We start from the raw sequence: 12,564 nt of genomic DNA, 5'->3' as shown, positions 1-12,564 counted from the left end.
TTATCTGTGGCTCATGGCAATAAAACTGTGGTTAGTTTCTATTTTCATAATTCCCAAATTTCACAAAGGTGGCAAAAGACAGAGACTAATGTGATTTGTTGCAGTCATGCCCACACATTTTGATCTTCTCAAGCTTCTCAAAAAAATGTGTGACTGTTCTGTAGTGACATTGGTTTTGTATGACTTTGTTAATTTCAATGTAAGATCTGGTATCTGTTTAACTGACAGTATTTTGGTGGGGGGGCCTGTCAAGCCAAACAGCCAATCCCCTGATCCTTCAGGCCTTACAGAGGACAAAGATCAAGCACACACTCTCAAGGCAAACCATAAGCTAAATATGTATGTGAACTATTTGGAGATGTTTACATGGGGAACATCTGGATAAAGCCTGAGGTCAGTGAGGGTGTTAACATTACCAACACTTCATAAAAAGCCTTTTCCACTGCTGATGGGATCAGTCTGGTGGGTGCAACCCTAAAATGCTGTAGAAGAGAAGACGCTAAGGAGAATATGCATTTTTTTGTTGTTTTTTTGTTTATACATTTTTTAAATCAGGAAATAGTTTTCAAAACAAATGCAATAATTTCAACCCAAAATGTCTTCTTATGCATCTACTGTTGAAGTACCGCTCAGCAGTGACTTATAGTTTTGATTATAGATGCTGTGGGTGTACAAATAGGTCTCTACATTTATTAGGCAAGTTATTATAAAACTGTTATTTAAATTTAAATTTAAAGTCTGCATTCTTTTGTTACACAAAAAATGGGTTTTGTACAAACAAACACCTTCATATACAGTGAAAAATGCTTTGATATTGGCAATATATGAAAACTATCAAACACTCTGCACCAAACATGAGGAGCGTGTAGCAAAAAAAGAGAGAAAAGTGACTGGAGCTCTAGAGTGTTGGTTGACCTTTACTAAGGCCTATAACAAGAACATCTTGTTTGCAACCCTGTTGATTAATCAACTGATTGATAGTAGTTCTACACTGGAGAAGAAAACTGTTTTAGCATCCATTTACAAAATGTAGTTGCTGTGACCGTTTAAGACACCATATGAGAACTGTGGGTCATGTTCACTTAAATCTTTATTGTTTTTATCATTCAACATAGATAATAGGTAATCATGTGGCTGCTGTATTTAAAATGAAGAAAACTAATCAGAGGATTAGCTGACCTTATAGGTAAAACATTGCTTGACCTTGAGAGAAACAACACAGCTGCACAGACAGAGTTTTCCATTGGCAGGACACAGAAGCATATATATACTGAAGTAGATGTCATCCTTTCCAGTCTTCTTTTCCTCTTCATCTCCCTCACTCCCACTCTAAAGCCAACAAGATCCCACTTCAGCATAGAAAACTCTCATCCCGAAACCATTAAACACTGTCAAGAGTAGTGGTGGGTTTGTACACTGAGATAAACAGGTACACCAAGTTAACCAAACTGTTGTTTCTGTGCACTGAGAAATGTAGTTACCTATTATCCTAAATATCAATGATATACATACAGTAGGATGGTAGGGTCACAGTACTCCAGTAAACCCACTTTCTTTACTATTCACACGGCACTGAGAAACTTGTATGTAAAGAACAGGACAATATGTATTTTTAAAGGTAAACTTCTGTGACTAGTATTTTGTACATGTATGTATTCGTCTACTAACCATAAATTACTGAAAGAAAATATTTGGCACAATCTTGACAGAGAGAAATACAACTGCAAAAAACAAACAAACAAAAAAAACAGAAACAACAAACAACCAAATACAAATGATTTTAAAATAATGCTAAGAAAACATCAAATCTAACCATGCACAAAGTAAGGCAGCCTACCGCAGTTTTTCTTTAAAGATATAGAAAAAGATACAGTGTATGCACCATAAGGAGTGTATCTATTTCTCAACACCTGTAAGGACTGTTTTCAGCACTGTCTGCTGAGCTTATACTTTAAAATTTGGGCTGGCCCCAACTACAGACAGACAGTCTGGTGCAGACTAAAGACATCACTCTATTGTACAGCAGAAGTTACAGGTAGTGTCACTCATCGCTCAACTTATGTAATGAAACGTATGGTCTTATGCTACAATAAAGCCTTATTGTGGACTTTGACAGGAAAATAGATGTATCAAACTCAGATCTCTTCTTTTCAAACTACAGAGTTTGTATTATACCTTTTTCTTAACTTTACATTCAATTTTATTTTGTTATTTTTTTCTAAGAAACCATTTAAGAACTACTTTTACTTTCAGTAGGTGTGTGTGTACGTGTGTGTGTAGGCTTACGCGCATGTGTAAATGTGCTGTCGTACATGTGCAGCTTGTGATGTGCTGGGTGTTTTACAGATCTTTTGTCTTGATAAGGGTAACCAACGGCTTATCATCAGGACTGTAGTCTTCATAGGCAATAGGAGTGGCATCATACATGGCAGGCCTGGACTTCTTGCCAAATCTAATAAGGAAGCATAAACATCAACGCTGCATTAATATTTATCACCAAATTATATAAACTTTTATTAAAGGGACACCGATTCATGAATCTTCTAAAGGTTAAAAGGACTCACAAAAGACAGGAGAAAACAATAAAAAGGCTAAAAATGTAGACAGCAGAGCCTGAGATACCCTGGCTTTTAAACTAAAACTTCTTGAGCAAATACTTCCCATAATGCTACTCAGTCTTTTAAATCTTTTCATTAGACCATCGTGGCTTGTCAAGTGCCGTTCTCTTTGAAACTCAGCATCCAAAGTTTGTCATTCAGGCTGTTAGATTGAAGCAGCTGACAAAAATAATCTCTGTTCAAGGTCAGTTTATTGGCTTCTTATGGTGCTTCTGACTACATCGTTGAGCTACAGTAACTGTACGCTGAGTTTAAGTGTTTTTGTCTAGCAAACTAGTGAAGTGAACTTTAAAATAACTGGAGATTTTACCATGTAAAACTGTGTGACAAGGGATACAAAACTGAACTGTAACCAGTAACCAGTTTCTGATCTAAATTTAACCACTGACCTAGCATGGCGGATGGACGCAATGGCATTGCTGAACTCGCTGTCAATGCTGCGGCAGTTATAAAACTCCTGGTAGGCATGACGTGATGAGCCCTGGTACTCGATCCGGCTGATGCGGCAGATGCCAACGATAAGGATGATGAGCATGAGGACGAAGGCCACACAAAGTGCTCCGATGATGATGTAGAGGGAGTGGCGGGGCATGTTGGTCAGTGTGTCGTCAGGGTGTGCTGGCTTCCACTGCAGGTCTGACACACACACACACACACACACACACACACACACACACAGGCATACCATTTTTCCAATGTCTCGGTTTAGATTAATAGCTCAACACAGTTTCTCTAACAATTTGACTTACGGATCTCACAGCTGGGGCCCACCCAACCAGGTGGACAGTGACATGTGAAGCCATTTGATTGGTCAATGCAGGTGCCTCCATGGTGACAAGGGTTGCTCTCACAATCATTTATGTCGACCTCACACTTCTCCCCTGAGCAGATGGGTACGGTAAAATTCAATGACAGCGACAGAAAGAATGCAAAGATCTGAAGCTGAGGCTGGGCTTTCAGTAATTCGCCTCCTTATTTTATTGTTATCAAACAGAGGAACATGTTGGGGATTCACATCAAAATGCAGAATTGTAACATTTTGCTGTTATTTCACTGAGCAAATATAATAATTAGAAGCAGTATGGCATGAGCCGCCCTAGATTCTTTAAATCCTCCATAATAAATCTGAGTATAGTTGTTATTTTAAGGCTCTTTACTAAATACATGATTAATAAATAAATAAATAATACCAAGAATAGGGTTTTATTAGGCATCTAGTTTACTGGTTTTCAGGCTGACTACAGGACCCCAGCTCACCTAGGTATCCAGGTGGGCAGGTACAGGACACATTGAGTCCTGCACTCTCACAGTGGCCTCCATTCTGACAGCGCATCTTCAGACATGGATCCTTGTAGATTTCACAGTGTCTTCCTGCACACACAAAAACAGGGTGTCGGCATTGTTTAGAACTGAGAATATATAATCTAACTGAAGCAGAGCTTATATGCAGATGCATGTAATACTAAAATAATCACACACCCGTTCAGATACGCATGCATACCTTCAAACTGTGGTGTGCAGACACACTCATATGCATTGATGAGATCTCTACAGGTGGCGTAGTTCTGGCACGGTGCAGACAGACACTCATTGTACTCCTCCTCACAGTACAAGCCATGGTAGCCTAATGGGGAAACAAATTCATACAGTATATGTCCAATGCATAAAACATGTCTCTGCATTTCTAGTGCATTTAGAATATGATTCAACTTTCATTTATTAAGCAAAGGTTGTGCTGAATGTGCCTGCCTTTTTAGCTGTGATCAGCACTTAGAATTATTCATTGTGATGTTCAAGGGGACCCAAGAAATATAAATTAGTTTGTTGTCAAGCAGTGCGAACTAAAGCTACAATGACCGTTTACTTTAGATAGAGAAATGCAGATTTGCCATGACAGAAATCTATGAATGAATGAAGTTTAAGCTACCTTTCTGTTTTCATGTTTCTGTGTGTTTTGTGTTTAACAACAATCTGAAGATGGTAATAACTGAACAGTGGTTTGTGGCTTTAAAATGTTGCTTCTCATTCACCCATTCACACACACATTCACACTCACACATCGATGGTGGTGGCTGCCATGCAAGGTGCTCACCTGAGCCATCGGGAGCGACTAGGGGTTAGGTGTCTTGCCCAAGGACACTTCAACACGTAGCCAGGAGAGACCAGTAATGGAACCACCTTACCAGCTGAGTTACAGCCACCCTTAGGGGCAATGTTATCACAGTAAACACCCTCATTGTTCATTGTGCTTTCTCATAGGGTCTGTAAAAGACTGAGGTTTTCTTGATATTTTATTTGTTTAACGTTCATTTTATTTTATCAAACTTTTATATGTTACCTCTAGCTGTGCAAGGTTTATTTTTGGATTAATGTAATTCATTTTTCCTTTGTACTGTATAGGAGCCACTATATCAGGGAGCGTTGGCTTGCTTTTCTGTAGGCAGCCTGAGACTGCTCGCTGCTCCCCCTCAAAGGGATGGGTTAAATGCAGAGGTCAAATTTAATTCCAACTTATATCTGCAACATGTATATATGTCAATCTCAATGACAACAATAAACCTTCTAATCTATAAAATAAGTCAGACAAATATGCACAATGACTAGGCTTAAATGATGTGCAGTGCACTGTGTTTTCCATAGGATGGCAGCTGTGTACTGAGGAGCCTCTATGCAACATCAGAAAACATGGCCACTGCAATCATATTAAGAAAATGCCAAGTAAAAGGAGTTTAAGGGACACTATTTAACAGAGAATATGACGAACGCAACTGACTGAAACTATTAAGTCTGTACTGCTACAAAGTTTGTGCCGGTATGTAGACACAGCTTCAGCAATACAGGTTAATACTGGAAGATAAAGTGAGTAAGAGGGAGAAGGGAGAGAAAAGTTGGTCAAAAGTAAATGTATGGTTGTCTGATCAGTTTTAATGCCCTCCTACAACAAAACTGCTCCCGATTAAATGAACGATAATACCTCCAACAAATACATGTATTGTCTAAGCACTGATCTAAAAATCGATCTGCCTTCACATACTTTACCTGCTCACACTCTCTCCTGAGCCACTTGATCTCAGTGGCATGATGCACTGAGGAACCAAAATCACCAGAGGACCAATGTCTCGTGAGCCTTTACATGACTAGTGAAGTGTTTTATTATCTCTGCTCTCAGGTTGAGCGACTAAAATTTCTTAATGGTGCCCCTGCACTGACTCAAGTTTCAACAAATCCTCCCTGGGCCTAACATGCGTTTTGGGATAAAGGGAGGAGGAATTAATGAGGAGCCCAGTTAGATCCTCTAGGGTCCTTTCTTTGAAATGCCAGAGAAATGTCAAGTGCCTTTCCAAGACTGCGTCTGTGTTCTTTGGGCTGGCAGCCTCTCATGTGAGCTGGATTACACAAAACTGGAGGATGGATCCTTCTACATACAGTATCAGCTCCCCAGCAGCTTTCATTCACACAGCTCTTACCCACATCCACAGACTTATACAAGGCAGGCAAGCACAGAGACTACAGTGTTTATCAACCCCCCCCACACACACACACACTAATGAAAAAAGGTCAAAAAAGGTCCAATCTGTGTGTGTATTCACCATAATATCTGGTGACTACAAATTACCAATTTAACCAATCCCATTAGCCATCTGAGCAGAGACATTTGATTGGACGACAGCATCCCCTCAACCAGCAGAGCAATAGGCTTAGGCAAACAACTGGGATCCACAGACAGACGCATACACACAAGACAATTGCTTTACCATGGCAACCAGATGACAGAGCATGCGAGGTAAATGAGATGAGGTAAAAGGCAGGAATAAAAACAAAGAAGGACAAAAGGACAAGCAGAGGGAAAAAATATGAAAGAGATGCAAATTACAAAAATAGTAAGGTCACGGCTGCGCTGAAGAAAATTGAAGATTTCCAAATAATTGTAAAGAAAATGACATCTGTTCTGGACACACCAAGAGGGAATAAACATGAAGAAGAAGTAGGAAGAGCTTATAAACTGAAGCAGTAAGTTATATTAGTGCAATTATTTAGAAAATAGTGAGGAAAAAAATTAAATGCTGAAAATTGTTCTAAATCTCAAATCAATACACAAAGATTAGTTGTGTATTAATATCATATCATTTACTAGATACAAAAATTATGAAGTTACACGTGTAGCATTGTTTCAGTATTTGAATATTTGGTTAAAGTTACACTGCAAAAGAAAAAACATGTAGAAGCTGCTGATACAAGAGAACGATTGTGAACATCAAATAAGAGATCAAGACAATGGTTGACTGATATATTCAACTGACAGAGAGCTGGAGGGGCGGAGGGTCCAATTAGGTTTAAGGCCCACTGGGAAAGTCATCTATTTCTCCATCCCAGCAAGGTAATTGCAAGACAATGGATAATGATAAATCATTATTCTGCTGAAATGATTTCATCACTGAGGCATTAGCACCAGTGCCACAATCATCCCATCTAAAAATAACTCACGAATCCGGCACGTGATATTGACTGCTACTCTGCAAAGCTACAGGTCAGTGAGGTTTGGAATGCTATTAGGGGAAAAGTGAAGAGTCAGAAACTGTCGAATGGACTTAGAATGATTGCAGAATGAACGTATCAGGCACAGGACTCACTTTTTATGTGATATTTTTAAATATTCTATTTAAATTACGGCTGCATACTGATCATTTAACCAAGTGTACTGTATAAACTTTGTACTTGGAAGACACCAAAGAGAAACAGTGACATGTACTTTCAAGACAAACACACACACGCTGTATTCTGGAATTGGACATTGGAACTAAAAATGTTTCTCTTAGAAAATATGAAAAGTTGCAAAGTTGTTTGGAAAGTTGCACTTAAGTTGCGAAGGTTTGTACGTTTTTTTACTGTAACACATTGTCTTTGTATTATTAACATTTTGTTCAACTGTAAACTAAATGGACATCAGAGGTCAGCAGCACCCTCTGCCTTTAAGTCACAGCTCACCTGGGACACACAGACACCTGTAGCTGTTCCCCACACTTCGGCAGACACCATGGGCGCAGGGGTTCAGGGCACAGAAATCCACCAGCTGAGCACAAGTAGGACCAGTAAAGCCAGCTGTGCAGCTGCAACCAAACCCCAGGGGGCTGGGACCCTGAGCGTAGCATGTACCATTATTGTGACAGGGACTGGAGGCACATGGGTCTACTTTCTGCTCACATGTAGCACCCTGGTAGCCTGTGGAAGAGATGATGCAGAGAGTGGTAAATGAGAACATGAGAAGAGAAGATGCCTACAAGAAAGTAAAAGATGAAAGCAGAAGCTCTGCAAAGATGAAAATACTGTGTTAAGTCCTCTTATCTACTACTGGGTAAGCACAAAATTGAGGTGGAAGTGACGGAGGATCACCAATTTTGCAGGCAAACGTTAGATGAAACTGAACTAAAATGTAGGCAACAAGGCCAAAGGGGCACAGCGGGGGTTGTGTTTATTAAAATCTTGTAGTGCAGTATGAAATGTGACTTCTAGTACAGCGTAAAATTGTGACCACTTTTCGGCCAACTAGGAGTTTCGTTGCACATAGCCACCTCAGTCTGATATTTCTTGAGTTTTAAAAGTGAATGAGCCTCTTCAACAAAATGTCAAAGTCTTGTGGCTGCAGAGGTTTGCATAAAAAGATGTTGAGAGATGAACACCAATGATCAAAGATAATAAGTACTTTGATTCTGTTGTCATTTAACCCCCAAAATCTCCACCTAGAGTATTTTTGATGCTCTTGCTTTTGTCCCTTCAACTTTGCTTAAAGAGACAAAGACAAACAGAAGATGGATTCTTGTTGTTGGCAGGAATGTCTAACTATTGTGTTACAGTAGTTTATCTGGCGAATGGTGGATCTGTTTCTGTCATGCTTCATTTTTAACAATGTCTGACCATGTTTGTTTGCCGACCCATGCGATGTGTGTCCTTTTGATGGTGACTGCTTGTGTGTTGAAGCCACTGCTTTCTTCTTCACATCCTCTGATAAGCCTGTGAGTATTTGCGACTTTCACCTATTCTCCTACTCTAAAAATAACCTCTTTTCTTCAACGCTTCTCCTCCTCTGTCTTCACCTCCGAGGAGAACTGCCACTGTGCAGCAGAGCGGAGAAAGACTGGGCTGCGTACATGATCATACTTTGCCGTGAGAAAGTGTGTGTGTGTGGATCTTTCTGATTTACAGTATCAGCATAGTAAAAACCCTATCCTGACTACAGCGGAGTACATACTCCATTGAGCTAATGAAGAGGTCTCTCCTGAACATCCATTGATCTGCAAGACTGTACTGAGGAGACGTTTTCACCGAGCAGCAGGGAGACAGGAGTAATCTGCAGTAGTCAGGGGAAAATCACACCTACTACTATAAAACTCCTTTATAAAACTGCCTTTTTTACTGTGTCCACTGCTTTGTTTCCTTCTTCCTCTGCGTCCTTCCAGGGTCCCTCATTGCTTCTCCCTGTTTTCTTTTTCTCCTATTATCTTGTAAAACACATATGCTTCTATAAATTACATTTTATGATTTGGATTTGTCATGTCATGGTTTAATCCCTTCCATTCTTTTGTATTTACCATCTTTGCTGTGAATGAGAACAGTTTTCACAGCACATTCACATCTTGACCTTATTTCTTCTCTATTTTCTGTTTATGTGTATACATGTAAATATGCACAAACACACACATATTGTGCAATAAGACCTGGCTGACATAGAAGAGGATGTTTGTTCGTGCTCCTGGCATTAAAAGTTGCCAACTTCAACAAGAGTTAACAGTTTAAATTTAGCTTGATCACTCACTCCCCCACCCTGCTAGTTCTGACTGGAGGCAGTCACACTTTGTCTTGTGTCAGTGTGTGTTTGTGTGTGCGTGTGTGCATGTGTGAAAGACAGAGAGACAGAGACAGAAAGAGAAGCGAGAAATATCTGTGTGAGTAAAACAAACTTTATATCAGTCTGATCAGTCTGTTAATGAATCGGGGGAGACATTTACTTGAACATGAAAATGAATTGTTATTATGACAGTTTGGACTCTGTCATCAATTTAATTTAATTTAAATACCACAAAGGGTATGAGAGTAAAAACTATAAGATGATCAGCAAATTACTAAATCTGTTTAACATAGAGATGACGACGACCTTAAAATTTAATTTAAACATTTTGTTAATCATTCCTATAAACACCAGCAGAACATTATAAGTTGTGGTTAAGATACATTATGTATAAAGTTGGGCTTTCATATTTTTTTGAAAACTAAATGTTTTATTAACAAATAGGGGTGATGAAGAGTAGTCATCACATGTGCAAAAAAAATGCATGAAGCAAAAGCTAACATTTTGGCTAATATCACACTATTAAATGGGAGATTATCAAGCACTTATCAGCTGATAGCTATAGTTCGGTAAGTAGCCTTCTGCCATCATAGTTATGTGATATGAAATGAAACACAATTATGGGCTGTTAGAGCTGTTAGTGGCCTGTTGGAGAATCAGTTCATTTCAGATTTGGTTCAACTTGACTTTTTGCAATGTTGAAAACATAGTCCAAAATAGAGAAAGTATGAATGGACTGTAATGAATTAAAGTCTCAAACTTTATAGCTTTCATTATCATTAGGGCTACTGCTTAAAGATATTTCAACTAAAACATTAGTCAATATGTTGTTTTTTTGCTGGCAACAGGAAAACAAACAGAAATGATGAATGTTACCTTCTTTTGACAGCTCCCTAAAAATGTAGCGAATAAAATCTTTTGCTGGCCAAGAGATCGCAGCTTTGATGTTTCTGATAGTATTAGCTGCAGGTGTCGTATCATCCATCATTGTTGTATTGCTTGTTGCCTTGCAGATCTTTAGGAGGTGCACAATGTGCACCTGTACATGCAAATGTGGTCAGTTGGCTGTGGTTTCTATTTTTCTACCTTTGGAGGACATTGTTGTGCAAATTAAGTTTTAATTATCATCTACAAGTGTTTTGAATATGACTACTCCTCTCTGTTCCTGAAAAAGATGAGCAAAAAAGAGGAAAAACAACCTCTGACTTCTGAACCAAGCAGGCAAGGACACTCATATGATCATCATCACTGTGATGATTTACGATGACATTTAAACCTGTACCTGTATTTAACCATAAACAGTTATTTTTTGATATTCTTTAAACAGACAAGCTCAACCTAACCTGTTATGTAAAGGGGGCTACTTGTTTATGCAGTGTGCTCTCTCCTGCAGGAGTGTGTAAGTGTTCAGCATTCTGACTCACTTATTGATTGATCACCTGTTAAACAGCCTGGCCTATTCTGAGACATCTCTATTGATTTTCCATTTTGAGTTTGAGGTGAATTTGAGTTTGTTTAGTTTTCTGCCAAAACATGAAATACATCAACTTGTAAGCATTCACTTTATTAACCCAAAGCATTCACAGTATGAGGGGTATTTGGATTATTTCCTCTGGTTTGTTATTTGTTCTTAGTCAGGCTTTTAAATACGATCCAAACAGCTCCAAAGCAGTTTTACAGACTGATTTACATTGCTGCTACCTGCAAATAAACACAAATAATATAAACGCAGAAGTTTCTAATAAGAAGTTTAAACAAAGTCCACACACACAAATGAATAGGTGCTGGCAAAGGTCTCGCCAAGCTTTTACTGCTCTTTCTTGCCTTTTATGAAAATAAATTCACAAGCAGTGGATTATGAATTCCCTTTTCTTTGTTGGAGATCTTGTTTTTTGCTGCTGATTAACAACACAAACAGTGTGACTGAAGCCATGTCGGCAATGAACTGGCCTCTGGGAGCTTTACCTAAAGACATTTTATAGCCAACTGCTGTTTCATTATTTATCTTCTATTGTTACTCAACATTTTCCCTGTGTGCGTGTGTGTGTGTGTGTGTATGTACACGTACACACTGTTGTCAGTACATTGTGTAAATGAATCAGAAACCAATATGCTTGCTGTTTCAGCAGAAGTTTTGCGGTCACAGATGTCTCTAGAGAGGCTGCTGCAGGTTACTGAGGCTACAAAGACTAATTGGAAACGAGGAGAAAGGTTTAAATTAAGCATCTCAGTGGCACAGATACTGTTAAACATGCACCAACGAGAGTGTATTATTACCGAATCAGACAGCTGAAAAATGCAGGCACAATGTTCCTCTCTTTTTCTTCTTTCATTTCCAGGCAGAGATGCTGGTTTATTCCAGATAGATTATGTTTTCATTTATATTTTTGTATAATGTTGAATGGATATTTGAATAGAAATTTATAAAACTAACATTATTTTGCCCCAACGACTATTATGCACATAAACCACATTGTTTTGACTCATTCTGACTGTAAAAGCAAATGAAAAAAGCAAAGGAGAAAAACACAGATTGGTTGTAGTGTGCAATGATTAGCTTCCTACCTTCAGGACAGTAGCACCTGGGCCCAGCCAGGCTGCTGAAGCACGTAGCTCCATTCTTACAGGGCTGAGAGAGGCAGTGGTCAACCAGCAACTGGCAGCGCTCACCTTCATAACCTAATAATAATACACTTTTTAGACTACATAATCATTTTATTTATTTAGTTAAACACTGCTAAACGTAGTCCCAAACATGACAGGCATTATTTTGTGTTGTGTTACAGCCACGTGGTCTCCTTTCAAATATAATTAAATTAATAATAATATAATAATAATTTAATTTTGGCAAATTCTAAAAAAACTGCTTCCTAAATTATGTATTAAAAGCCCGAGGAAAATTAACAAATAAAAAGTAATCATAACTGTCTTCCTTTTCCTTATTTATTTATTTTTTTCTTTAATTTTTTTTTTTCCTTTTGGCTTATCCCGTGAGTTCAGGGTCGCCACAGCAGATCATTGTTGATTTGGCACAGTTTTTTTTAACCCTCCCCAATTTCTACCAAGCTTGGGCCGACACTGCGCAGCTGGGGAGGGGAATGT

The 12,564-nt window shown here is 38.8% G+C and overlaps 1 protein-coding gene across 2 annotated transcripts in view; it reads right to left on the bottom strand.

Annotated features, from left to right (window-relative positions):
• Positions 1 to 1,072: 1,072 nt before the first annotated feature.
• dner (delta/notch-like EGF repeat containing) overlaps positions 1,073 to 12,564 on the bottom strand; it is a 50,282-nt gene continuing 38,790 nt past the window's right edge. Inside the window, exons 7-13 of one of the 2 annotated variants that reach the window (XM_067508521.1) lie at positions 12,028 to 12,141; positions 7,605 to 7,838; positions 4,120 to 4,242; positions 3,876 to 3,989; positions 3,368 to 3,499; positions 3,008 to 3,254; positions 1,073 to 2,452 (exon numbers count right to left, since the gene is read on the bottom strand). In XM_067508521.1, coding sequence (XP_067364622.1) covers positions 2,341 to 2,452; positions 3,008 to 3,254; positions 3,368 to 3,499; positions 3,876 to 3,989; positions 4,120 to 4,242; positions 7,605 to 7,838; positions 12,028 to 12,141 — 1,076 coding nt within the window. In that variant the 3' untranslated portion in view covers positions 1,073 to 2,340. The remainder of the gene's footprint in view (positions 2,453 to 3,007; positions 3,255 to 3,367; positions 3,500 to 3,875; positions 3,990 to 4,119; positions 4,243 to 7,604; positions 7,839 to 12,027; positions 12,142 to 12,564) is intronic. The other variant, XM_067508522.1, reaches the window with a different exon arrangement.

The sequence above is a fragment of the Channa argus genome, chromosome 6 (assembly GCF_033026475.1).
Source record: "Channa argus isolate prfri chromosome 6, Channa argus male v1.0, whole genome shotgun sequence".
NCBI classification, from domain to species: Eukaryota; Metazoa; Chordata; class Actinopteri; order Anabantiformes; family Channidae; genus Channa; species Channa argus.
The sequence above is the reverse complement of the archived record's forward strand: the minus strand, read 5'-3'. Positions and strand labels throughout refer to the sequence as shown.